This window comes from Pelodiscus sinensis, chromosome 18, assembly GCF_049634645.1.
Source record: "Pelodiscus sinensis isolate JC-2024 chromosome 18, ASM4963464v1, whole genome shotgun sequence".
In the NCBI taxonomy this organism is placed as follows: Eukaryota; Metazoa; Chordata; order Testudines; family Trionychidae; genus Pelodiscus; species Pelodiscus sinensis.
Genome location: NC_134728.1, coordinates 321,959 through 348,877, shown reverse-complemented (window position 1 = coordinate 348,877; position 26,919 = coordinate 321,959). Strand labels below are relative to the sequence as shown.

General features: G+C 55.0%; 2 protein-coding genes across 6 annotated transcripts in view; one reads left to right on the top strand and one right to left on the bottom strand.

The window, feature by feature from the left end:
* The window catches only part of LOC112546280 (uncharacterized), a 150,885-nt gene that overhangs the window by 39,695 nt on the left and 84,271 nt on the right, over positions 1 to 26,919 (top strand). The window lies entirely within an intron of this gene.
* On the bottom strand, positions 1,186 to 26,919 carry LOC102448272 (actinia tenebrosa protease inhibitors-like). Of its 4 annotated transcripts, XM_075900783.1 has the most exons (9): positions 25,513 to 26,919; positions 17,854 to 18,027; positions 13,865 to 14,032; positions 13,103 to 13,276; positions 8,611 to 8,778; positions 7,850 to 8,023; positions 6,113 to 6,178; positions 5,526 to 5,699; positions 1,186 to 2,134 (listed from the first exon to the last, which is right to left on the bottom strand). In XM_075900783.1, the coding sequence occupies exons 1-9, from the start codon at positions 25,808 to 25,810 to the stop codon at positions 2,097 to 2,099; spliced, it is 1,434 nt and encodes a 477-aa protein (XP_075756898.1). In that variant the 5' UTR covers positions 25,811 to 26,919; the 3' UTR covers positions 1,186 to 2,096. The 4 variants fall into 4 exon arrangements, with proteins under 4 accessions (XP_075756898.1, XP_075756899.1, XP_075756900.1 ...); XM_075900784.1 differs by lacking the exon at positions 6,113 to 6,178; XM_075900785.1 differs by lacking the exon at positions 8,611 to 8,778.

Below are 26,919 nucleotides of genomic sequence, written 5' to 3'. Positions count from 1 at the left end.
TTAACAAGACGGGGACTTTTCAGCTTGGAAAAGAAATGACTAAAAGGTGGGGAGATATGTTGGAGGTCTAGAAAATCATGAACGGTGCGGGAAAATCCAGTAGGGAAATGTTATTTACTCCTTCGCTGACATAACTCTAGAAGCTCCTCCAAGTACATTTATAGGCAGCAGATTTAAAACAAATTATTTCTTTACCGTCAACCTGTGGAACTCCCTGCCGGGAGTTGGTGGAAAGGCCCACACTGTAACATGATTCCAATAACAACCAAATAAGTCCCACGGAGGTTCGGTCCATCAGTGGCGACTGGCCAGGACGGGCAGGGATGCTGTCCATGGCCTCTGTTTGCCAGAAGTGGGGAATGGGCAACAGGGGATGGATCATGTGATGATGCCTCTTTTGTTGATGCCTTCTGAAGCACCTGGCACTGGCCACTGTTGGGAGGCAGGACACTGGGCTAGGCAGGCCATTGGTGTGACTCAGTCTGGCCGCTCTGATCTTATATCAAGCCCAAATGTATCTGTCCCCTGCTGTAACCCCCTAGCCCCTCCCCTCCCAGAGCTGAGACAGGGCCCAGGAGTCCTGCCGGGGTCTCTCTCTGCAGTTAGTAAGGAAGTAAGACTAGACATTAACATGTTAAGGCTACGCAGGATCCCTTGTGACTTGCCACAATGTTAACATCAGAGCTGGGCTCCGGACCCCAGGGACTACATGGCAACTCACACTCTGGTGACACTGCCCGATGTCTGCCACCCCTGGGAGATGGTGTTTCACCAGGAACATTAGCCTGCGCACAGGATCCAGCTGGAGGGGGGTGTCCCAGAGAGGTCAGCTGAGCTGAGCTTGTGACAGGGTGGATCACAGAGATCCCCTTGGGACTGTGACCCAGTGTGCTGATGATGCCACTGAGCCTGCTGGGCCAGAAGCTCTGGTCTCCCCCAGGCAAGGCACAAAGTTGGGGTAACAGCCCCCCAGCATAGCAACATGGACACTGAACCACCTCCGCTCTGAGGGGGCTCAGATATAAGCTCATTGACAGCACCTAGGAGCACCCCCCAAGAGATCCAAACCCCCAAATAAATCCGTCCGACTTTTTACACAGAGCAAGCCCCTAAGATATTTGGTGTCTTTAACCGTGAAAAAGAGATGCACAGTGGTTGCTCCTCCCTCAGGTAACAATTATTTATACTGGGTTTGATATCAAACAGGTGTTTTTATTAAGCACAACAAGTAGGATTCAAGAGATTGCAAGTGAAAACAGACAGATCAAAGGAAGTTACTAAGACAAAATAAACAAAGTATGCCAGCTAAGCCTTATACACGAGGAGAAATTGCTTCAAAGTTTATGTCTCACCCTTGTCTCTATTTCAGGTAAAATCCTTCAAGACAAAAGTTGATCTTTTTCTCTGGCCTGGGTCTACCACTTCTCAGGGTTCTTTAGAATTCTTTGTTTTCAGGTTTCTTCATGTGTATCCTCTTAAAGTGGGGTGGCAATTTCAAAAGCCAGCTTCAGACAAAAGACTGATTGTTTTCCCTTCATAAAGAGACTTTCCTCAGGGCTGGAATCATTTGGCTAAAACGCTCCCCATGGAAAAATACCAGATTCAAGATGGATTCCTGTACCAGTTGACATAGTCACGTGTCTTTCTAAAACCAACCACAGTTTGGGCATGTAGGAAAAACAAACCAATTTGCAGATCATTGTCTTGAGCACTGGGCCATTAAGTTTCCATAAATACCACTCATGACTTTCGCTAGAAGACGTGGATTAATAAAACACATCTAACCTTCATATTTCTAACCTCACATACAAGGCCGATAGATGCAGAGAAACAGAATATACACATCCAGCAGATTGTCACTTTAAAATGATATGTCACATGATACATTTGGCCTAAAGCATTGTTGTGTTATGCATATTCATAAGCCCATTTTCATAAGCATGGGGGGCAGCCCATGACAGAGCGCTGTACTACACAGCCCTGGTGCTGGGGGAGATCAGGCCCCCAGGCGAGCCGGGTGGGACTCAGGTGTGGGCCATATTGGAGGTTCCCGTCCCATGTTAGCGCTGGCCCATCTGTCACACTCTTGGCTTTTCTCAGTCCATCTCTGGTTGGCCCTGTGGAAAGGGGGGCCCTGTGGAAAAGAGGGAGGTAATAGCAGCAAGGGCCTGTAACCCTGGCCTGCCTCACGCACAGGGGCAAGGCACAGAGATCCTGGCACCCAGGGCTCAGTGCTCCCCAGCGCTCAGCTGAGTTAGTCCCCCCTCGGTGTCAGGTGCAGTCAGAGCTAGGGATGGGAGCATGGAACCATGTACACGGTTAACCAATAAGCCTGGGCTTAGCAGTGAGCATTCATGGTTACACACAGGCTCCTGCCCCACTCCTGGGAGCCGGCTGCCATCCTCACAGCCTCTGTAGCGTGAGGCAGCAGCCAGCTCCTGCACACACTGGCTCCCGGAATGCTGCAGGGACATGGGGGCACAGACCCTCAGCTGATGCAGCTACACCAATCCCTTCCTGGGCAGTGGCTGTTCTGGCAGCAGGGCCAAGGGCTAGGGGCTGTGTGACCTCGGGACATAAGAACAGCCAGACGGGGTCAGACCAAAGGTCCATCCAGCCCAGGGTCCTGTCTGCCCATAGTGGCCAGCGCCAGGTGCCCCAGAGGGAGTGAATCAAACAGGGAATGATTAAGCCATCTCTCTGCTGCCATCCATCTCCACCCTCTGACACACAGAGACCAGGGACACCATCCCTCACCCAGCCTGGGTAACAGCCATTGATGGACTTAACCTCCATGAATTTATCTAGTTCTCTTTAAACCCTGTTCTAGTCCTAGCCTTCACAGCCTCCTCAGGCGAGGAGTTCCACAGGTTGACTCTGCGCTGTGTGAAGAAGAACTTCCTTTTATTTGTTGTAAACCTGCTGCCCATCAGTTTCATTTGGTGGCCCCTAGTTCTTATATTATGGGAACAAGTAAATAACTTTTCCTTATTCATTTTCTCCACACCACTCATGATTTTATAGACCTCAATCCTATCCCCCCTTAGTCTCCTCTTTTTTGAAAGCTGAAAGTCCCAGTCTCTTTAATCTCTCCTCATATGGGACCCGTTCCAAACCCCTCAGCATTTTAGTTGCCCTTCTCTGAACCTTCTCTAATGCAGTATATCCTTTTTGAGATGAGGAGACCTCATCTGTACGCAGTATTCCAGATGTGGGCGTTCCATGGATTTATATAAGGGCAAAAGATATTCTCCATCTTATTCTCTATCCCTTTTTTAATGATTCCTAACTTCCTGTTTGCTTTTTTGACTGCCACTGCACACTGCGTGGACGTCTTCAGAGAACTATCCACGATGACTCCAAGGTCTCTTTCCTGATTAGTTGGAGCTAAATTAGCCCCCATCATATTCTATGTATAGTTGGGGTTATCTTTCCCAATGTGCGTTACTTTACATTACATTACATTACTTTACATCCACATTACATTTCATTTGCCATTTTGTTGCCCAATCACTCAGTTTGGTGAGATCTTCTTGGAGTCCCTCACAGTCTGCTTCTGTCTTGACTATCCTAAACAGTTTGGTATCATCCGCAAACTTTACCACCTCCCTGCTTACCCCTTTCTCCAGAACATTTATGAACATGTTGAATAGGAAGATGGTCCAGAGCAGCCCCGGGAGGCGGCTGGAAACCCAGTTGGCAAGGCCGGCTGCGCAGATAACATGCCTGAGCCCTCCCCTCCCTGTCTGCTCGCCAGCTTCCCCCAGCCCTTCCCCTCCTCCCCAAAGAGCTGTGGGCTCACTCTAGAGAGTCCCTGCACGACGCTGAACCTCACGTGCGTGGGGGCAAGGCACATTTGGCAACACCCAACGCTGCAGCACTTCTGTGCTCCAGGGCAGTCATTGTCACTGGAGCACAACAGGGCGCAGATCCCAATGGTGTCTGGGGGGAACACAGGGCAGAGCCCAGGTTTCTCTGGAAGACAGAGCGTCCCAGGGTAGTGAGACACCTGGCTGATAAATCCCTGTCCCCACCCCGCTCCAAGTGGGGCAGGGCGGGGAGGGGCGGGAGAGACAGCAGTGAGAGATTAGCTACCAGATGGGACACTGGGCTCCCTCTGCAGGCCCAGAGTCCGGAGAGCTCAGGGTAGGGAGGAGGGAGAGAAACAGCCACTTCCGCCTGCAGCTCTGGGCCAGGTGAGGGATTCTGCCCCAGGGCTCCAGCCAGGGCAGGCTGGATAAACAGGGCAGAGGGAGGTGCCACGGGGCTGGCTGGCCCACAGGAGGGAACATCTGCCCCCTTCCTGTGACTCCTCTCCACAGAGCTGGTGTCTCACAGCTGGGCTGATGGGAGACCCTGGGCGGGCCGTGCCCGGCTCCTCTGGCTGTCAGGGCGGGAGGGCCACGGGCACCTCACAGCTGCTCTCTTACCCCAGCAAAGAGCCGCCTCCAAGGGCAGCCGTTTGGCAACTGGAGAAGGGAGCCGTTGCTGCATCACCCAACAGCCTTCGCCATGGCCTGTAAGTTCCTGTTCCAAAGGGAAATGCAGCAACAGGCTGGCGCTGTGACAAAGTGGGGGATTTGTGGGGGTGACATGGAGAGGGGAACTATGACAGCAGCGTGTGGCACTCTGTACTCACACCAGCGCCCTGACCCCCCCCCCCCCCCCAACGTAATTACTGTCTGTTGCATGCAAAGTGCCAGGTAAGCTAGCGAATGAAAGGTCATGATGTGTCCAGCCGGGCAGTTCTTGTCATTAGCGCCCCAGCCAGGACTCAGGGACCTTCCCTTTCTGATGTACTTAAAAACAGTTTGCTATTACTTTTGAGTGTTTGGCTAGCTGTTCTTCAAACTCCTTTTGGCTTTTCTTATTATAGTTTTACACTTAATTTGACAAAGTTTATACTCCTTTCTATTTTCCTCTCTAGGATTTGACTTCCACTTTTTAACAGATGTCTTTTTATCTGTCACTGCTTCTTTTACCTGGTTGTTAAGCCATAGTGTCACTTTTTTGTTCTCTTCCTGTGTTTTTTAATTTGGTTTATCCATTTAAGTTGGCCCTCTATTATGGTGTCTTTGAAAAGCTTCCATGCAGCTTGCAGAGATTTTATTTTTGTCACTGTACTTTTTAATTTCTGTTTAACTAATCTCCTCATTTTTGTCTACTCTGGAAATATACTGCACTGAAACTTTCTCACTCGGAGGTGTGAAAAACAAGCCCCTGAACACAGGACGTTTTTGTGCAGGAACTTCCAGCACTGGGCGCTACGCCCCTTGTGGAGATGGGTTCCCCAGAGTGCCCAGAGAGCTCGTCCAGCGCCGACATCACAACAACACTGTTGTGTTAAAGCTTCAATGTTGAAAGAGTAGACAAAGCCTTACTCTGTGTCTGTGCAGTGCGTGGGCAATGGGGCCATGGGCTGTGGTGGATGTTCTAGGGCTCTGTGGCCCCAAATCTTTGCAGAAAGGTCTCTATTACCGGGGCAGATGGGGACGCAACTCGCTGAGTCTCCCTCAGTCTCTTACCAGTCTGTCCACATGCCCGGAGACATTCCTCTTCAGTGGCAAACCTGTTCCCATTGCCCCCGCAGCCGCCATAAATGAACCTCTTACAGCTCTTGGAGGCTGGGTTGTAGAAGTAGTGGGGCATGTAGGCCTCACAAGGGCCAGGGTTTGCAGGGAGCTGGCAGACGTCTCCAGCTGCAGAACAAAGAGAAACAAGTGAGGGGAAAGGGAGGGATTCTGCAGAAGAGTGCTGGAGGTGGGGGTCTGGGCATGAGAGGGATAGAGAGTGCTTACCTGGGTCAGTGCCTCCTGCCGCTCCCAGGCACCACACCCTGCTGCTCCCATTGCCCGTGATTCCAGCCAATGGGAGCAGCAGGGAAAGCCTCCAGGTGAGTGGTTTCCTCTCTCCTGTACCCCTAGCGAGGAGGGGGGGAGCAGCAGCACATAGAGCTACTTTCTACTCCCACGACCCGGATCCAGCCCGTGAGGTGCAACCCCCACCCCACAGTAGGAAGTCAGTGCTGGTGCGTCAACCTCGTGGGGTTAGGTGCATAAAGGGGCAGGCTGAGCATTCTGGGGACTGGGATCCAAGTGCAAACATGACTGACCTTTGCCGGCGCCGTTCATGTTGTGTCTCTGGCCTGATTCTGTCCAGGGCACTCCCACTGGCTCCCCTGGGGATGATTAAAGTCAATGAACCCCAAGCCAGAGGGACACTCAGTGCAGAGGCAGGGCGTGCCCTGCTGGGCGAGGGGCGGGTGCAGCTGTGAAATCCTGAGGTGCTGAGCCAGGGAAAGGCCTGGCAGCTGCAGTGGGAGACCTGCCTGAGGAGGGACTGCTGGAGTTTTCCCCCGATATTGACAATCCCTTTCATTGCCGTGGACTGAAATCAGCCCAGCGACTTGAGGGGATCCCAGCTGGGGGGCCACAGGGTGACGGGCCCCTGCGTGTGTCTCAGCGACCCCACACACTCCACGTGGCGTCACGCCAAGGGCGTCTGCACACCTGGCTCGTCATGAAGCCAGACGACGGCTGCTGCGTCGGCTCTATGGAGAGCAGGGTCCCTGGGCCGAGGCAAACTGGGCTCCAGGGCTGGAGGGGAAATGCCCAGGTGCCAGGGCAGCTGTGTGAGCCATTACCCAGTGTCTGAGTCTGGGACACGCCTGCCCGTGAACCCCGCCCCCGCTGTGCCAGAGACAAGGGTGAGTCCCTGCGGCAGCCAGCGGGCAGGGCTGGAGACGTGTCCAGCCGGGCAGTTCTTGTCATTAGCTCCCCAGCCGGGGCGCCCAAAGGGGCTGGGACGCAGCTGCCAGGACTCAGGGACCTTCCCTTTCGTTTCAGCTCCAGCACGAGCTGCACCGTGGACCCCGCTCGCCGGCTCCTCCTCAGCCCCCTGCCCCTCCTCTGGCCAGGGGCAGAGTCCTCGGGGCAGGGCTGTCCCTTAGGCTACAGCTACACTTTAGCCTCCTTTCAGAAAAGCTTACGCAAACGAAGCGCGTCTTGGAATATCGCACCACTTCATTTGCATAATTATTTAGCAGCCGCTTTGCACAAGAGGCTTTTGCGCAAAAAGGAACTGTGGAGACCCCACTTGCGCAAGAGCCGTTCTTCCTCATCTTTTCATCCATCTCCACCCTCTGACAAACAGAGCCAGGCACACCATTCCTGCCCATCCTGGCTAATAGCCATTGATGGACCTACCCTCTATGAATCTATCTAGTTCTTTCTTAAACCCTGTTAAAATCCTAGTCTTCACAACTTCCTCCAGCAAGGGGTTCCACAGGCCAACCGTGCACTGTGAGAAGAGAAACTTCCTTTTTTTTGTTTTAATCCTGTTACCTGTTCATTTCATTTGGTGATCCCTAGTTCTTATGTTATGGGAGCAAGTAAATAATTTTTCCTTATTCCCTTCCTCCATAGCTGCCATGATTGTATAGACCTCTATCATATCCCTTCTTAGTCCCTTCTTTTCTAAGATGAAAAGTCCAAGTCTTTTGAATCTCTCTTCATATGGGACCCGTTGCAAAACCCTCATCATTTGTGTTGCCCTTTTCGGAACCTTTTCCAAAGCCAAAATATCTTTTTTGAGATGAGGCGACCACGTCTGTACGCAGTGTTCAAGATGTGGGCGGCCCATGGTTTTATACAGAGGCAATAAGATGTTCTTATTTTCTATCTTATTTTCTGTCCCCTTTTTAACGATTCCTAACATTCAGCTTGTTTTTTTGTCGGCCGTGGGCTGTGGTGGATGTTCTAGGGCTCTGTGGCCCCAAATCTTTGCAGAAAGGTCTCTATTACCGGGGCAGATGGGGACGCAACTCGCTGAGTCTCCCTCAGTCTCTTACCAGTCTGTCCACACGCCCGGAGACATTCCTCTTCAGTGGCAAACCTGTTCCCATTGCCCCCGCAGCCACCATAAATGAACCTCTCACAGCTCTTGGAGGCTGGGTTGTAGAAGTAGTGGGGCATGTAGGCCTCGCAAGGGCCAGGCTTTGCAGGGAGCTGGCAGACGTCTCCAGCTGCAGAACAAAGAGAAACAAGTGAGGGGAAAGGGGGGGATTCTGCAGAAGAGGGCTGGAGGTGGGGGTCTGGGCATGAGAGGGATAGAGGGTGCTTACGTGGCTCAGTGCCTCCTGCCGCTCCCAGGCACCACACCCTGCTGCTCCCATTGCCCGTGATACTAGCCAATGGGAGCAGCAGGGAAAGCCTCCAGGTGAGTGGTTTCCTCACTCCCGTTCCCCTAGCCAGAGGGGGGGGAGCAGCAGCACACAGAGCCACTTCCTACCCACACAAGCCGGATCCAGCCTGGGAGGTGCAACCCCCACCCCACAGTGGGAAGTCAGTGCTGGTGCGTCAACCTCGTGGGGAGGGGCAGAACTGGAGTGCCAGCCTAGGCTCCCGGCCGCGGGGACAAAGGGGGGTGAGCCCTGAGCCTCTGGCCCACCTGTAAGATGCTCATGGACCACTAGTGATCCACAGACAACACTGTGAGGACCAGTGCTCTAGGCACTGCTGAGCTGCAGCCAAACAATCATTATTTGCATGAGCATCCCTGTTGCTGGGGCCACTGACAACCCAACTAACTGGGTTTCCCCCAGTCTCTTACCAGACCGTCCACACGTCCGGAGACATTCCTCTTTAGTGGCAAAGCGGTTCCCATTGCCCTGGCATCCGCCATAAATGAACATCTGACAGCTCTTGGTGACGGGGTCATAGAAGTATCTGGGCATGTAGGCCAAACATGGGCCGGGTTCCTTGGGGAGCTTGCAGATCTCTGCCATTGCAGAAGGAAGACAGGCAGGTCAGGAAGAAAGAAGGGAAATGAGGAAAGCATCTATCCTTCCCGTTCCAAAGTGACGGGCACAGGCTGCAGGCTGGCGGGGAGATGGGGTCAGAATCCTCGTCATTAACCCACGGGAGCAGCTGGCGCGTCAGAACTCCATGGAAAGCCCATTCTGCAGCATTACACCACTGGCACCGGTAAGAGCAGCTGGGCCCGATTCTCAGAAAGATTGCGTAAGAGCGTAAGTGCGGCCAGACGGGGTCAGACCACAGGTCTATCCAGCCCTGGGTCCCGTCTGCCCACCGTGGCCAAGGCCAGGTGCCCCAGAGGGAGGGAACACAACAGGGAATCCTCACGTGATCCCTCCCATCACCCATTCCCAGACACACAGAGGCTAGGGACACCATTCCTGCCCAACTTGGCTCATAGCCACTGATGGACCCACCCTGACCTACCCTCCATGAATGGCAGGGAAAAGCACGTGCAGTTTTCCACGAAAATCTAGAAACATCAGTCAGGGCACTGAACACTCTCCGACCCGGGAACTGACCATAAATGTGCATCTGGCTCTGGGATGTTTTCGTACAATCGCTTTGTCGTTATTTTCTCCAGACCCTGATGCTGTGATAAGGTAACACGCTGACCCCACGTAGCCGCAGGCGATACTGAAATGTCAGAGCCAGGCAGTGAGACCCCTCACGCTGCTGAAGGGTGGCAAACGCCTGGACAGACAGAAGGGGCGCGCCCATTTCCATGCAGATTAGGTGCATAAAGGGGCAGGCTGAGCATTCTGGGGACTGGGATCCAAGTGCAAACATGACTGACCTTTGCCGGCGCCGTTCATGTTGTGTCTCTGGCCTGATTCTGTCCAGGGCCCCCCACTGGCTCCCCTGGGGCTGGTTAAGGTCAATGAGCCCCAAGCCAGAGGGACACTCAGTGCAGAGGCAGGGGGTGCCCTGCTGGGCGAGGGGCGGGTGCAGCTGTGAAATCCTGAGGTGCTGAGCGTGGGAAAGGCCTGGCAGCTGCAGTGGGAGACCTGCCTGAGGATGGGACTGCAGGAGATTCCCCCTGATATTGACAATCCCTTTCATTGCCACGGACTGAAATCAGCCCAGCGACTTGAGGGGACCCCGGCTGGGGGGCCGTGGGGTGACGGGCCCCTGCATGTATCTCAGCGACCCCACACACTCCACGCGGCGTCACGCCAAGGGCATCTGCACACCTGGTTCGTCATTAAGCTGGAATGCGGCTGCTGCGTCGGCTCCACGGAGAGACTGGGTCCCTGGGTCGAGGCAAACTGGGCTCCTGGGCTGGAGGGGAAATGCCCAGGTGCCAGGGCAGGTGTGTGAGCCATTCCCCAGTGTCTGAGTCTGGGACACGCCTGCCCATGAGCCCCGCCCCCGCTGTGCCAGAGACAAGGGTGAGTCCCTGCGGCAGCCAGCGGGCAGGGCTGGAGACGTGTCCAGCCGGGCAGTTCTTGTCATTAGCTCCCCAGCCGGGGCGCCCAAAGGGGCTGGGACGCAGCTGCCAGGACTCAGGGACCTTCCCTTTCGTTTCAGCTCCAGCACGAGCTGCACCATGGACCCTGCTCGCCGGGTTCTCCTCAGCCCCCTGCCCCTCCTCTGGCCAGGGGCAGAGTCCTCGGGGCAGACACTTTAGCCTCCTTTCAGAAAAGCTTATGCAAATGAAGCGCGTCTTGGAATATCGCACCACTTCATTTGCATAATTATTTAGCAGCCGCTTTTGCGCAAGAGGCTTTTGCGCAAAAAGGAACTGTGGAGACCCCACTTGCGCAAGAGCCGTTCTTCCTCATCTTTTCATCCATCTCCACCCTCTGACAAACAGAGCCAGGCACACCATTCCTGCCCATCCTGGCTAATAGCCATTGATGGACCTACCCTCTATGAATCTATCTAGTTCTTTCTTAAACCCTGTTAAAATCCTAGTCTTCACAACTTCCTCCAGCAAGGGGTTCCACAGGCCAACCGTGCACTGTGAGAAGAGAAACTTCCTTTTTTTTGTTTTAATCCTGTTACCTGTTCATTTCATTTGGTGATCCCTAGTTCTTACGTTATGGGAGCAAGTAAATAATTTTTCCTTATTCCCTTCCTCCATAGCTGCCATGATTGTATAGACCTCTATCATATCCCTTCTTAGTCCCTTCTTTTCTAAGATGAAAAGTCCAAGTCTTTTGAATCTCTCTTCATATGGGACCCGTTGCAAAACCCTCATCATTTGTGTTGCCCTTTTCGGAACCTTTTCCAAAGCCAAAATATCTTTTTTGAGATGAGGCGACCACGTCTGTACGCAGTGTTCAAGATGTGGGCAGCCCATGGTTTTATACAGAGGCAATAAGATGTTCTTATTTTCTATCTTATTTTCTGTCCCCTTTTTAACGATTCCTAACATTCAGCTTGTTTTTTTGTCGGCCGCTGCACACTGAGTGGATGTTTTCAGAGAACTATCCACAATGACTCCAAGATCTCTGTCTTGAGTGGCTACAGCTAAATTAGTCCTCATCATGTTGTATGTATAGGTGGGATTTTTTTTCCAATGTACCTTACTTTACATATACCAACATTACATTTCATTTGCCATTTTGTTGCCTTATCACTTAGTTTGGTGAGATGTTTTTGAAGCTCTTCACAGTCTGCTTTGGTCTTAACTACCTGGAGCAGTTTAGTATCATCTGCAAATCTTGCCAGCTCCCTGTTTACCCCTTTCTCTAGATCATTTATAACTAAGTTGAATAGGATGGGTCCCAAGACAGATCCTGGGGGAATCCCGCTAATTACTTCTCTCTACTGGGAAAACTTACCATTTATTCCTACCCTTTGTTTCCTGTCTTTTAACCAGTTATTAATCTACAAAAGGACCTCCCCTCTTATCTCATGACAACCTACTTTACTTAAGAGCCTTTGGTGAGGGATCTTGTCAGAGACGTTCTGGAAATCTAAGTATACTATGTCCACTGGATCCTTCTAGTCAACATGTTCATTGACCCCCCTCAAAGAACTTTAGTAGATTAGTAAGGCATGATTTCCCTTTACAGAAACCATGTTGACTTTCCCCCAACAAATTATGTTAATCGATGCGTCTGACAATTCTCTTCTTTTACTATAGTTTTAACTAATTTGCCCGGTGCTGACATTAGACTTACCGGTCTGTAATTGCCAGGATGACCTCTAGAACCCTTTTAAAATATAGGTGTCACATTAGCTATCTCCCAGTCATTAGGTATGGAAGCTGATTTAAAGGATAGGTTACAAACCACAGTTAATAGTTCTGCAATTTCACATTTGAATTCTTTCAGAACTCTTGGGTGAATGCCATCTGGCCCCAGTGAGTGGTTACTGTTAAGTTTATCAATTTGTTTCAAAACCTTAGTCTGGGAGAATGCCTCAGATTTGTCACTTAAGAAGAATGGCTCAGGTTTGGGAATCTCCCCGATATCCTCAGCTGTGAAGACTGAAGCAAAGAATGCATTCAAGTTCTCCGCTATGACTTTATTGTCTTTGAATGCTCTATTAGCATCTCGATCATCCAGGGCCCCCACTGGTTGTTTACCAGACTTCCTGCTTCTGATGTACTTAAAAACAGTTTGCTATTACTTTTGAGTGTTTGGCTAGCTGTTCTTCAAACTCCTTTTGGCTTTTCTTATTATAGTTTTATACTTAATTTGACAAAGTTTATACTCCTTTCTATTTTCCTCTCTAGGATTTGACTTCCACTTTTTAACAGATGTCTTTTTATCTGTGTCTGCTTCTTTTACCTGGTTGTTAAGCCATAGTGTCACTTTTTTGTTCTCTTCCTGTGTTTTTTAATTTGGTTTATCCATTTAAGTTGGCCCTCTATTATGGTGTCTTTGAAAAGCTTCCATGCAGCCTGCAGAGATTTTATTTTTGTCACTGTACTTTTTAATTTCTGTTTAACTAATCTCCTCATTTTTGTCTACTCTGGAAATATACTGCACTGAAACTTTCTCACTCGGAGGTGTGAAAAACAAGCCCCTGAACACAGGACGTTTTTGTGCAGGAACTTCCAGCACTGGGCGCTACGCCCCTTGTGGAGATGGGTTCCCCAGAGTGCCCAGAGAGCTCGTCCAGCGCCGACATCACAACAACACTGTTGTGTTAAAGCTTCAATGTTGAAAGAGTAGACAAAGCCTTACTCTGTGTCTGTGCAGTGCGTGGGCAATGGGGCCATGGGCTGTGGTGGATGTTCTAGGGCTCTGTGGCCCCAAATCTTTGCAGAAAGGTCTCTATTACCGGGGCAGATGGGGACGCAACTCGCTGACTCTCCCTCAGTCTCTTACCAGTCTGTCCACACGCCCGGAGACATTCCTCTTCAGTGGCAAACCTGTTCCCATTGCCCCCGCAGCCACCATAAATGAACCTCTCACAGCTCTTGGAGGCTGGGTTGTAGAAGTAGTGGGGCATATAGGCCTCACAAGGGCCAGGCTTCACAGGGAGCTGGCAGACGTCTCCAGCTGCAGAACAAAGAGAAACAAGTGAGGGGAAAGGGGGGGATTCTGCAGAAGAGGGCTGGAGGTGGGGGTCTGGGCATGAGAGGGATAGAGGGTGCTTACGTGGCTCAGTGCCTCCTGCCGCTCCCAGGCACCACACCCTGCTGCTCCCATTGCCCGTGATTCCAGCCAACGGGAGCAGCAGGGAAAGCCTCCAGGTGAGTGGTTTCCTCACTCCCGTTCCCCTAGCCAGGGGGGGGGGGGAGCAGCAGCACATAGAGCCACTTTCTACCCACAAAAGCCGGATCCAGCCCGGGAGGTGCAACCCCCACCCCACAGTGGGAAGTCCGTGCTGGTGCATCAACCTCATGCGGAGGGGCAGAACTGGAGTGCCAGCCTAGGCTCCCGGCCGCTGGGGAAGGGGGGGTGAGCCCTGAGCCTCTGGCCCACCTGTAAAATGGTCATGGACCACTAGTGATCCACAGACAACACTGTGAGGACCAGTGCTCTAGGCATTGCTGAGCTGCAGCCAAACAATCATTATTTGCATGAGCATCCCTGTTGCTGGGGCCACTGACAACCCAACTAACTGGGTTTCCCCCAGTCTCTTACCAGACCGTCCACACGTCCGGAGACATTCCTCTTTAGTGGCAAAGCGGTTCCCATTGCCCTGGCATCCGCCATAAATGAACATCTGACAGGTCTTGGTGACGCGGTCATAGAAGTATCTGGGCATGTAGGCCAGACATGGGCCGGGTTCCTTGGGGAGCTTGCAGATCTCTGCCATTGCAGAAGGAAGACAGGCAGGTCAGGAAGAAAGAAGGGAAATGGGGAAAGCATCTCAGCCTTCCCGTTCCAAAGTGACGGGCACAGGCTGCAGGCTGGCGGGGAGATGGGGTCAGAATCCTCGTCATTAACCCACGGGAGCAGCTGGCGCGTCAGAACTCCATGGAAAGCCCATTCTGCAGCGTTACACCACTGGCACCGGTAAGAGCAGCTGGGCCCGATTCTCAGAAAGATTGCGTAAGAGCGTAAGAGCGGCCAGACGGGGTCAGACCACGGGTCTGTCCAGCCCTGGGTCCCGTCTGCCCACCGTGGCCAATGCCAGGTGCCCCAGAGGGAGGGAACACAACAGGGAATCCTCACGGGATCCCTCCCATCACCCATTCCCAGACACACAGAGGCTAGGGACACCATCCCTGCCCATCTTGGCTCATAGCCACTGATGGACCCACCCTGACCTACCCTCCATGAATGGCAGGGAAAAGCACGTGCAGTTTTCCACGAAAATCTAGAAACATCAGTCAGGGCACTGAACACTCTCCGACCCGGGAACTGACCATAAATGTGCATCTGGCTCTGGGATGTTTTCGTACAATCGCTTTGTCGTTATTTTCTCCAGACCCTGATGCTGTGATAAGGTAACACGCTGACCCCACGTAGCCGCAGGCGATACTGAAATGTCAGAGCCAGGCAGTGAGACCCCTCACGCTGCTGAAGGGTGGCAAACGCCTGGACAGACAGAAGGGGCGCACCCATTTCCATGCAGATTAGGTGCATAAAGGGGCAGGCTGAGCATTCTCGGGACTGGGATCCAAGTGCAAACATGACTGACCTTTGCCGGCGCCGTTCATGTTGTGTCTCTGGCCTGATTCTGTCCAGGGCCCCCCACTGGCTCCCCTGGGGCTGGTTAAGGTCAATGAACCCCAAGCCAGAGGGACACTCAGTGCAGAGGCAGGGGGTCCTCTGCTGGGCGAGGGGTGGGTGCAGCTGTGAAATCCTGAGGTGCTGAGCGTGGGAAAGGCCTGGCAGCTGCACTGGGGGTACGTCTACACTACAGCGCTAGTTCGAACTAACTTAGTTCGAATTAGTTAATTCGAACTAAGCTAGTTCGAACTAACGCATCTAGAACTAAAAACTAGTTCGAACTAGCGTTTTGCTAGTTCGAACTAGTAAGTCCACATTGAGTGGACTCTGAACAGGGCTTAATGATGGCCGGAAGCAGTGCCGGCAGGGCATAAAAGGAGGACTTAGAGCATGGAGATACTGTCTCAGGCTAGCCGAGGGCTGTGCTTAAAGGGTCCCGACCCCCACCCCGGACACACAGTTCTAAGGGGTGCCCCGCTTGCAAAGAAGTTCTGGCTTGGAGTGCCCTGAGTGCCCACACTGGGCACATCACACCACTCGGCCATCAGCCCGGCTGCACTTGCCGCAGGCTGCCATCTGGGGAGAGGGAGTAATTGGGGGGCTGCAGGAGAGCTTCCACCCCCAGAAGCCCGCAGAGCCAGCCCAGTCCTCCCCATCGGGGGCTCGTACCCCATTCCTCCCTCACCTCCTTCCACTTGCCCTTCCCTAGCCCCCCTTCTTATTGATGTACAAAATAAAGATAACGTTTCTTCCAACATTGACTCTGTCTTTATTGAAAAAAACTGGGGGAGACTGGGAAAAGGAGGTGGGAGAGGGGAAGAGAAAGGCTGGGAGAGGGGAGGGCAACTAACATGATCAGGGGTTGGGAACAGGTCCCAGATGAAGAGAGGCTACAGAGACTGGGACTGTTCAGCTTAGAAAAGAGGAGACGGAGGGGGGACAGGATAGAGGTCTCTAAAAGCAGGGGTTGGGTGGAGAGGGTGCATTCAGAAAAGTTCTTCATGAGTTCCCATAAAGAAGGACTAGAGGACACCAAAGGAAAGAAATGGGTAGCAGGCTTCAAACTAGTAAGAGAAAGTTGTTCTTGACAAGGCAAATAGTTAACCTGTGGAACTCCTTGCTGCAGGAGGTTGTGAAGGCTAGAACTAGAACAGAGTTTAAAGGGAAGTGAGATCAAGTGATGGAGGTTGGGTCCATGGAGTCCTATTAGCCAGAGGGTAGGAGTGGTGTCCCTGCCCAAAGTTTGTGGAAGGCTGGAGAGGGATGGCACGAGACAAATGGCTTGGTCATTGTCTTCGGTCCATCCCCTCCAGGGTCCCTAGGGTTGGCCGCTGTCGGCAGACAGGCTACTGGGCTAGATGGACCTTTGGTCTGACCCAGGACGGCCATTGTAAGCTCAGGGCTCAGGGTCGGGGGTCTCAGTGGACCCCCTTGATTTTCATGCACACCTGGTCCTGGGTGGCCAGGCTGGCAGCTCTCCTGCCCTAGCCGGCCACTTTCCTGTGCCTAGTGCGGAGATCGTGGACGAGGTCCACAATGTCCGCACTAGCCCAGGAAGGTGCCCGCCTCTTGCGGTCCAGGGCAAGCTCCCGGGAGCCGCCAGCCTGGTCCCGGCAAGAGGGGGTGGGCTGGGGGGCATCGGGTGGGTGGCTCTGTGCCGTGCCAGGTGCAGGGTCTGCTAGCTGGGTGCTGGCAGGCTTGCACCTGGCACGGGCACCGTAGCCAGCCCGTGCCCCTTTAAGGGGTCCGGGGCCGGGAGGGGGGCATAGAGTTTCCCTGGTGTTGGCCAGAGTGGCCACCAGGGAAACCTGGGGAGGGCTAGCCTCCCACTAGTTCGAACTAAAGGGCTACACAGCCCTTAGTTCGAACTAGCTAGTTCGAACTAGGCGTTAGTCCTCGTAAAATGAGGTTTACCTAGTTCGAACTAAGCGCTCCGCTAGTTCGATTCAAATTCGAACTAGCGGAGCGCTAGTGTAGCGCATAGGAAAGTTAGTTCGAACTAACGTCCGTTAGTTCGAACTAACTTTCTAGTGTAGACATACCCTGGGAGACCTGCCTGAGGAGGGACTGCAGGAGTTTTCCCCTGATATTGACAATCCCTTTCATTGCCGTGGACTGAAACCAGCCCAGCAACTTGAGGGGACCCCGGCTGGGGAGCTGCGGGGTGACGCGCCCCTGCGTGTGTCTCAGCGACCCCACACACTCCATGCGGCATCACGCCAAGGGCGTTTGCACACCTGGCTCGTCATACAGCCAGAGGGCGGCTGCTGCGTCGGCTCCATGGAGAGCAGGGTCCCTGGGCCGAGGCAAACTGGGCTCCTGAGCTAGAGGGGAAATGCCCAGGTGCCATGGCCAGCCATGTCCCTACAAGGGTTTGGGGCCCCTCAAAGTGCAGAACATGGTGCGACCGCCCCAACCATCCTGTGGGCAGGACAGCTCTGCCCATGGCAGCTCTGGAGCCATTTCACCCACCCTGCAGTGTCTGAGTCTGGGACACGCCTGCCCGTGAGCCCCGCCCCCGCTGTGCCAGAGACAAGGGTGAGTCCCTGCGGCAGCCAGCGGGCAGGGCTGGAGACGTGTCCAGCCGGGCAGTTCTTGTCGTTAGCTCCCCAGCCAGGGGCTCCCAAAGGGGCTGGGACGCAGGTGCCAGGACTCAGGGACCTTCCCTTTCGTTTCAGCTCCAGCACGAGCTGCACCGTGGACCCCGCTCGCCGGCTCCTCCTCAGCCCCCTGCCCCTCCTCTGGCCAGGGGCAGAGTCCTCGGGGCAGGACTGTCTCCTGCCCTGTGCCTGCGCAGCACCTGGGCCATGGGCCGTGGGCCGCGGTGGGTGCTCTAGCACTGCTGGGATGCAGCCAGTCCACAGTTATCATGGAGGTCAGACTCTGTGGCAGGAAGGTCTCTGTTACCAGGGCAGATGGGGACCCCACTCGCTGAGTTTCCCTCAGTCTCTCACCAGGCTGTCCACACGTCCACAGACATTCCTCTTTGGTTTCAAACCTGTTCCCGTTGCCCCCACAGCCACCATAAATGAACATCTCACAGCTCTCGGTGATGGGATTGTAGAAGTAGCTGGGCATGTAGGCCTTGCATGGGCCTTCCTCCGGAGGGAGCTGGCAGACGTTTCCAGCTACAGAACAAAGAGGAACAAGTGAGTTCCTCAGCTAGTGTGCACTAGTGCAGCCTGTGCATGTCCTCCCCACTGCCCATACTGCCCCTCGCACACACTCAGGTATTGTCAGTGCCTGGTGCACAGCTAGTGTGCACTAATGCAGCCTGTGGCTCTGAGGGGCGCCCCGGTTGGGGGGCTGCTGGGTGACGGGCCCCTGCGTGTGTCTCAGTGACCCCACACACTCCATGCGGCGTCACGCCAAGGGCGTCTGCACACCTGGCTCGTCATACAGCCAGAAGGCGGCTGCTGCTTCGGCTCCATGGAGAGCAGGGTCCCTGGGCCGAGGCAAACTGGGCTCCAGGGCTAGAGGGGAAATGCCCAGCTGCCTTGGCCAGGCCTGTCCCTACAAGGGTTCGGGGCCCTCGAAGAGCGGAGCCTGGTGCAACCGGGAGTCCTGCTTCCACAGGCAGCAAGGGACGTCACAGGGCAAGTGTTCTCCCTTCGACTTCCCGCAGTTAAGCTACTTGGACTTCAGCTGCACCATGAACGTCACTGGAGTCACGTCGCTTAATTCGACCTTGTCCCGTGGCGCAGACATACCCCTGGTGGCTGGGTTCTCGCAGTGGTGGGGCAGGCACGCCCTACATGGGGCCAGTCTCCACAGGGAGACTGCAGCCCTCGTTCGCTGCAGAGCCAAGGCAGACGGGTTAGGAGGAAAGGGGGGCTCCGCAGGGCTTCGCTGCTGCCTCGTGCTGCACTAAGGGGGCCGGTGGAAGGAGCAGAGGCTGGGGAGGGAGATGGGGAAGGGGACTGCCTCCCTACGCTGTAAACCTGCTGGCTGCTGTCCTTGCCCACCAGCCTCTCGCTTCCACGCAGGGCACAGCACACGATCCGCTGTGTACGCCAAGCCCTAAGGTACAGCCGGGTCGGCTCCCACCCACAGACAGGGACAAACACCTACCAGATCTCTCTCAGGCATTCTTAAAACACAGATACCCACCTGGGGAAGTGGGCAAACAGGTTGACAGAGCCAGACAAGTACCCAGAAGGCATTAGCTTCAAGACAGGCCCCACAAGGAAAATAACAGAACCCCACTGGTCATCACCTATAGCCCCAGCTCAAACACCTCCAGCGCCTCATTGACAATCTACAACCTAGCCTGGAAAACAATCTCACAGGCCTTGGGAGACAGGCCAGTCCTCACCTACTGACAACCCCGCAACCTGGCGCAAATATTTACCAGCAGCCACACACCACACCCAGATACACTCACTCAGGACCCTGCCCCTGCAACAAACCCTGTTGCCAACTCTGTCCACACATCTACACAAGTGACACCATCACAGGCCCTAACCACACATGCCACCACATCATGGGCTCTTACAACTGCATCATGTCCTCTAATGTGATCTATGCCATCAAGTGCCAGCAATGCCCCTCTGCCACGTACATTGGCCAGACCGGACAGTCTTTGTGACAAAGGATAAATGGACACAAATCAGACATCAGGAATGGGAACACACAGAAACCTGTACGCAAACATTTTAACCTGCCTGATCGCTCAATCGTGGATTTAAAAATAGCCGTTCTTCTACAAAGGAATTTTACTAACCAATTACAGAGAGAGTTCAGAACTGGAATTCATTTACAATTTGACACTGTCAAGCTGGGCTTGAATAAAGATATTAACTGGTCAACACACTACAAAGCCAATTTTCCCTGCCTTTGACATTCACATTTTCACATCCAAAGCTATGAATGGGACACATCCAGCCCACTTAATTAGCTTTATTAACAGGGGTCGTACATTAGACAGGTAACTGCTTTTGCTGTTTTATGTATCTTGGACTGTGTTGTTTCCACTCCAACTCATCTGATGAAGTGGGTTTTACCCACGGAAGCTCATGATCCTATATATTTGTTAGTCTCTAAGGGTACGTCTACACTAGCTTGTTAATTCGAGCTAGGTAGGCAAATCAGGCAACCGGAATTGCAAATGAAGCCCGGGATTTAAATATCCCGGGCTTTATTTGCATGTTCCCGTCCGGCCACCATTTTTAAATCCCCCTTAGTTCGAACGAACTGCCCACAGCTACACGCAGCGGTTTAAAGTTAATCCAAACTACGCCCTTAGTTCGGATTAACTGTTACTCCTCAGTCCACCAAATGCTGTTGGTGAGCATTTCAGCCTGCCTACCCACAGTCTGACAGACCTGCAAGCAGCTGTCTTGTCACAAACCAGCCCCACAAGCCAGATCCACAGGGAAGCCCTGGAATCCCAGTTCACCCTCAAATTCAATTCACATGCGAATGGACTCAGTGTGATATGGGCTGTTGGGGACTCTACCCACTTAACAACCACTGAAGGTGCTAACAGCTCTCTGAGTGGCGTCCTGTCATGGTCTTTGGGCCGATCCAGTTCCTTTACATGCCCCGTTTTCCTGCTCGCTGGTACGACCAGGGCAGTTTCCCAGGAACATATCGCACAGATGCATTGTGTTATCCTTTCCCCAGCAGGGCCAGAATCCAGCTCCCAGGGCTAATGAGCAGTTTTCACTGAGTGTCATTTTCCACCTACATCTGGGCTCTTCCTGGAGCTTCTGGTGACCAGGCTGTGGCAGCGCATCAGGGACCCCCCTCCCCGATCCTGCACCCCATCTATAGCAAGATGAGACTCTGCCAGCCAGTAGAACAGAGAGGGGTTGTTACCTTAGCAAGTTAGAGAAATGGTCAGAGGTAAACAGGATGAGGTTTAATAAAGAGAAATGCAAAGTGCTCCACTTAGGAAGGAACAATCAGTTCCATACATACAAGATGGGAAGCGACTGTCTAGGAAGGAGCATGGCGGAAAGGGATCTAGGGGTCATAGTGGACCACAAGTTGAATATGAGTCAACAGTGTGATGCTGTTGCAAAAAAAGCAAATATGGTTCTAGGTTGTATCAACAGGTGTGTTGTAAGCAAAACTCGTGAAGTCATTCTGCCGCTCTACTCTGCACTAGTTAGGCCTCAGCTGGAGTACTGTGTCCAGTTCTGGGCACCACATTTCAAGAAAGATGTGGAGAAATTGGAAAGGGTACAGAGAAGAGCGACAAGAATGATTAAAGGTTTAGAGAACATGACCTATGAAGCCAGGCTTCATGAACTGGGCTTGTTTAGTTTGGAAAAAAGAAGATTAAGGGGGGACATGATAGAGGTTTTCAAATATCTAAAAGGGTGTCACAAGGAGGAAGGAGAAAATTTGTTCCTCTTGGTTACTGAGGACAGGACAAGGAGTAATGGGCTTAAAGTGCAGCAGGGGAGGTTTAGATTGGACATTAGGAAAAAATTCCTAACTGTCAGGGTGGTCAAATATTGGAATAAATTGCCAAGGGAGGTGGTGGAATCTCCCTCTCTGGAGATATTTAAGAACAGGTTAGATAGACATCTGTCAGGGATGGTGTAGACGGAGCTTGGTCCTGCCTTGAGGGCGGGGGGCTGGACTCGATGACCTCTCGAGGTCCCTTCCAGTCCTATTATTCTATGATTCTATGATTCTCCAGGACACAGCCCAGCACAGATGTGATGTGGACATAAGGAGTCAGGGGCTGCCCTAGACCCCTTGGGGCAGGTGCATCGCCCCCTGAACTCCCAGCACTCCGCTTAGTCTGTTCTCTCCATGGTTTCCCAGCCAAAAAACTGCCCAGCTCCGCGGCCCTGCCCCCCAGCCAGGTGGCGTCTCCCCCTCCCTTCCTTTGTCTCTCCCCCTGGGAAGAGCCTTGTTACCTGCCCAGGCTGGGCCTGGGTGTCTGGGCCAATCCACATGTGGGTGAGTCAGTGGGAATCGCACAGCCCAGCGCAGGGACCCCGGGTTACAAAGCAGACAACCCCCCTCTATATCACCAAGGCCAAAGGAGTTGATATAATCCAGTCCCCAGGGCCGGCTCGAGCCATTTTGGCTCCCCGGGCCCGGGCGCACGGCGCATGCGCGGGCCCACCCCTGGGGTGCAGGCCCGCCCCCCTAGGGTGCACGGGCCCGCCCCAGGGTGCACGGCACATGCACTGCCTGGCCACGGCCGCTGGAGCACAGCCTGGGGCCCGCCCCTGGGGCACACGGCGCATGCGCTGCTCAGCCCGGCCTGGCCACTGCTGCTGGCGCACAGCCCGGGGTGGGCCGTGCCTGGCCGTGCAGGGCCCTGCGGCCGTGGGAGGAAGGGCGCTGCTGGCCGGCGCCGCGGTGATGGGGGGCTGGCGCTGCGGGAGCTGGGCGCGCAGCTCCTGATGGCAGCTATAAGGGCCACCGCCCGCCCCTTATAGCTGCCATCAGGTGCCCCCCATCAGTTGGCGCCCGGGGCAGCTGCCCGGCTCGGCCCCCCTTAGTCCGGCCCTGCCAGTCCCTGTCCAACATGAAATCATGTTTACAAGCTTTGGGGCTTGGAGCACAGGGTCTCTACTGCTCACACCAGGGCAAACACCCCAGTAAAGAGCGTTTCAACCTTCCATGACATACGGAAAAGCAGGAAGAACAGTTGAAGCCCTGAAGAGGGGAAGCAATGACTCAGGGTTTCATTTAACCACATCCCATGTCCCCTCGCTCTGTAGCTGGAGAGAGTCTGAGAAGGAACCCCCCTTCTCCGGTGTGTCCTAGCTGGCACTGCTGAGGCCCTAGCTGTCCTGGTGGGAGACAGAGAAGACGGTAGCCGAGATGGGCGAGAGCTGCTGTTGCTGTTGGAGCGGGTAATGATTGCCATTCAGCTGAGGCTGATGGAGCAGGGATGTTCCTGGGTCCCTCTCTCTTGGTGGTGGGGACATCTCCCATGGCCAGGCTGGCAAAGGGCAGGAAATGGGGAAGAGGCTGGCAATCATGGTGGTGCAGCTCATTCCAGTTGTCTTCCATCTCCTCCCCAAAGCCTCGCTAGGCACGTGAGAATGACCATAGTGGGTGTAACAGGCAGCTCAGAAGGCTGAGCTGCCTAGTGGTTAGAGAGCCTGGCCCTCAGCCCCCTGTGTGGTTGAGGCTACTCAGTCTTGAAGGCCAAAGGGGTAGGGGGACCTGGGCCCTCCCTCTCCAGCATGTCCGCACCCAGAGTCCTATGCACATCAACCCTTGAATGGGGCCGCGAACCCTCCGCTGAGTCGGAACCTGCTGCCGCGGCTGCTTCCTACCAGTTGGGTCAATCTGGGGCCTCTCTAGTCCCGCGTGCAGGACAGCTGCTTCCCGCAGGTCCCGTTGGGTGGCGCTTGCCACGGGGCCAGGGCTGCCACCACGTTTCTGGGTTCTTCTCAGCCGTCACCTCAGAGACTGGGGGCTCCCTGACACTGGCCCTGACTCCCAGACGCCTGCCCTGCCTCGTGGTCTTGCCTCTTGGCCAGTCAGCCCCATACTGGGTCAAGCTCTCTCCTGTTCTCCTGCTCCCCAGGCCTGGCATCCACGGCAGGTACCATGGGGCTGGGCTGCCTGGGCCCCTCGGCTCTCCTTTACCCCTCCGGTGCTGGCTGGCAGTCTCTGCTTCGTCCTGCTGGGGCCGACCACTCGCCCATCTAGCCCAATACCCTTTCGCCAGGGGCCAGGGGCAGATGTTTCAGAGGGTGTGAGCAGAACAGGGCATCCCTCTCCTGCCGTCCAGTGCCAGCTTCTACCAGTCAGATGTTTGGGGACACCAGAGCATCCCTGAGTTGCACCCCGGCCATCGTGGCCAACAGCCATTGAGGGACCTGCCCTCCAGAAACTTATCCAATTCTTTGTGGAGCCCCTTTGTACTTTGGCCTCCACAATATGCTCTGGCAATGAGTTCCACAGGTTAACGCTGTGCTTATGTGAGGAAGTACTTCCTTATGTTTGCTTTAAACCTGCTGCCATTACATTTCATTGGCTGACCTGTTTCCTTAAGGGGTACAGAACACTGCCTTGCTCACAAAGGGAGTGCAGGGGAGACTAACCCATTCCCCTTCTTATCTTGTCCACCAACTAGGTCAAATATCGGATGCTCCAGTTTTGGCTCTCTAGTCACCGTGTGAACTCCCGCGGCCTTGGAGCGCTTCTGCTCATGAGAGCACGTCTGCAGGCGCCGCTATGGCAACAGTGCCATGATCCCAGCTCTGCTCCTCAGGGATCAGTGGCCCAGCCCAGGCGCAGGGCAAGGGAGGCTGCTGGGTTCCTTCTCCCTGCACTGCACTTGCTGCGGCCACCCCACGCTCCTGGGGAGCCTGCACGTTGCTCTGGCAGCTGCCCCAATAGATTCTGGCCCCTCCTGGAGGCCGGTTGCAGCGCCGGCAAGGAGATGGGTTACAGAGCTCTCCCAGGGAGCACAGATGGGGGTCCCAGCAGGCGGGCGGGGAGACGAGGCGTTCTGGGGAGCACATTTCGGGGGCCAGGCAGTCAGTAAAGCAGCTGTTCTGGCTGGAGGGACCCCCCATGGTCACCCACATGCCCAGTGCCTCACGGCTCCAGTGCAAGCAGGCCCTGGGCAGCCAGGCAGCGGGAAGGCTGCGCACAGCAGGGGGTCGCTGCTAGAGGCTCGCCGCGGGGAAGGACAGCGTTTGGTGTGTGGGGTGAGCAGCCATAGACAACTGGAGCCTCCCCGCTAGCTAAAGGGGAGGACACGTGACCCCCCCCCCCAGTCTCCTCCATGCCCTGGTCCCAGCCCGGCCCCCTGCATCCTCCCCCACACCCCACATTTCCTGTGGCTGGGAGGGGCCCTGGCCTCCTGCTGCCCCCTCCCCCCACCCCAATGGCAAAGGAGCCCATGGCAGGGCAGGGGGAGGGGGAGGCTGAGAGGACGGAGAGGCTGGGGAAGGAGCCAGGGCAGAGCTCTCCAAACGCCATGAGCAGGGACAGTGCAGAGGAGGAAGATTCTGGGGGATCGTTGGGGAGGGGGCAGGGGGCGGCTGTGGGAGCGCAGGGACCGTCGTCCAGACAGTCCATCTCCCTGGGCCGGGTGCCTGCAGGTGGCCGAACTGGGGCTGCCTGAGCACAGGAAGGCACCTGCCTTTGCAGCTGGGCAACGGGTCCAAGGTGCCCCGAGCTGTGATGGGGGCTCTGGGGAGGGGGGAGGGGAGCGCTCACACTGAGCCGAGCCCAGCAGCGAGGTACCCAATGGCCCAACCCAGAGCCAGGCTGCGACAGGGCCCCGAGGGAGACGGGTCCAAAGGGGAGGGCGTCGGGGAGTCCATGGGCATGGAGGGCTCCCCAGGGGGAGCCGACAGGTAGAAGGCTCCGGTGTGGAGAATCGGGAGGCTCAGTGTCCTGGACCCCAGGTTTGGAGGGGTGCAGCAAAACTTTAGGGGCTGGGCAAGGAGGCCTCTGTGGGGTGAAGTGGGGGTCCAGGATCAGAGCCTCTCTCAGGGGGCTAGAGACCCTGGGGCAGGAGGCAGGGCTGGGGGCAGCTGCAAAGGGCCATGACACGTGGGGGATACAGGCAGGGCTGGGGGCAGCCTGTGGAGGGAGGAGCCAGGAGCCGGTGGGGGGCAGGCAGGAGGGAAGCGCTGGCTGCCAGGCTGGGAGGAGGGGCAGGGAGCCCTCACCTTGACGGAGCTGCCCAGAGGCAGGCGACAGCTCAGCCCAGAGGGCGAGGAGCACCGGGAGGAGGAGGAGGCCTGACTTCATGCTGCTGCTGTGCCAGATGCCCGGCGCCGATCTGCACCCGCTTATATGCCGCCTGCCAGCCCAGTGCTCCAGTCCCGGGCGGCACATTGCACAAGATGCAGCGCCAGGGACTGCCCCTCCCGAGAGATACGGAAGCAGCAGGGCCCTGCGAGAGCCGGGGAACGGCCCTGGGCGGGCGGGTGGAAGTGTAATAACAGGCTGCAGAGGTGAGTTCATGTGTCCGGGCGGCACCGTGCGCTGGCTGAGGCATCCGGCAAACAGCTGAGCCAAGAGGCCACTGGGCACTGGCCTTGCAGGGGAGCGAACCTCTGGGGATGCCCAGCCAGCGCCGGCCCCTGGACCATGGCAGAGACCTGGCTCCCCTGGAGCTGAGCTGCCCCCCTCTCCTCCCACACACACACGTCTTCATTCACCGCCAAGCCCCCTGCCCTTGGCGGCTTCCCACGAGGCGTGGCCAGGCCCACACCTGCCAAGCGGCAATTACTGAGTCTGGGCGCACAGGCCTGGCAGCGCCCCAGCCCCAGGGAGCAGGACTCATGGGTCCTCCCCTCCCTCGAGGTACCGCTCCAGAGCCTACCCCAGCACCTCACCCTCTGTCCTGTGGGCGGGAGACAGGGCGGGGTCGGTGTCTCCTTCTCGCTCTCCCGCTGGGTCCCTCTGACGCCCTGCGGGGGGCCAGGATACGGCCCCCCAAAGGCCTGGGTGACCCGTGTCTGTCATGAGCTCCAGAGCACACCCAGTCCCGCTCCATAATTGCAAGGCTGCCATTTATGGAGGAACAGGGGTGTGGTAGCCCCCTCCCCATGTTTGAACCCCTGGATTTCATACTTGAGGTCTGCTTACAGCCTGTTGCCCTGACTCCAGAGGCAGCTTTTAACTGCAGCTCGCTGCTTTGCCTTTGGGGCAGGGACTTTGTCATAAGAAGAGGGAGGCAGGTGACTAAGAATAGCAAAAGGCTGGGCATGCCAGTCACTGGAGGGTTGTTAGAGCATCAGGACAAGCTTGCGGGGTACTCCACTCAAAAGATGGGGGGGAGTGAATGTTGTTTTAGGGATTTGCATTTGCATTACTGTGTTACATTTACAAATGTCCTTGAAAAAGGAGTGAACGGGAACGAATCCAAAACTGACTGGAAAGAGCTAGAAAGGGACGTCACAACATTGGTGGCTGGGCAACACAAGGGCAGATGGAGTTCAGTGTTAAGTGCAAAGTGACGCACGTGGAAAATATAATCCAAACCATAGATACAAGAATCGCTGTTAGCACTCAAGAACGAGATCTTGGAATCCTTGTGGAAATCCTTAGGGGTTTGGAACGGGTCCCAT

Excerpts from the sequence above, each read along its gene's own strand:
- LOC102448272 (XM_075900783.1), bottom strand. The coding sequence starts at position 25,810 with ATGAACTCACCTCTGCAGCCTGTTATTACACTTCCACCCGCCCGCCCA. Across the intron at positions 8,779-13,102 it reads CCGGGCGTGTGGACAGACTG|AGATCTGCAAGCTCCCCAAG; the intron begins GTAAGAGACTGA and ends CTGCAATGGCAG. Across the intron at positions 2,135-5,525 it reads CCGGGCATGTGGACAGACTG|GGCCCCCCTTTCCACAGGGC; the intron begins GTAAGAGACTGA and ends TCTTTTCCACAG.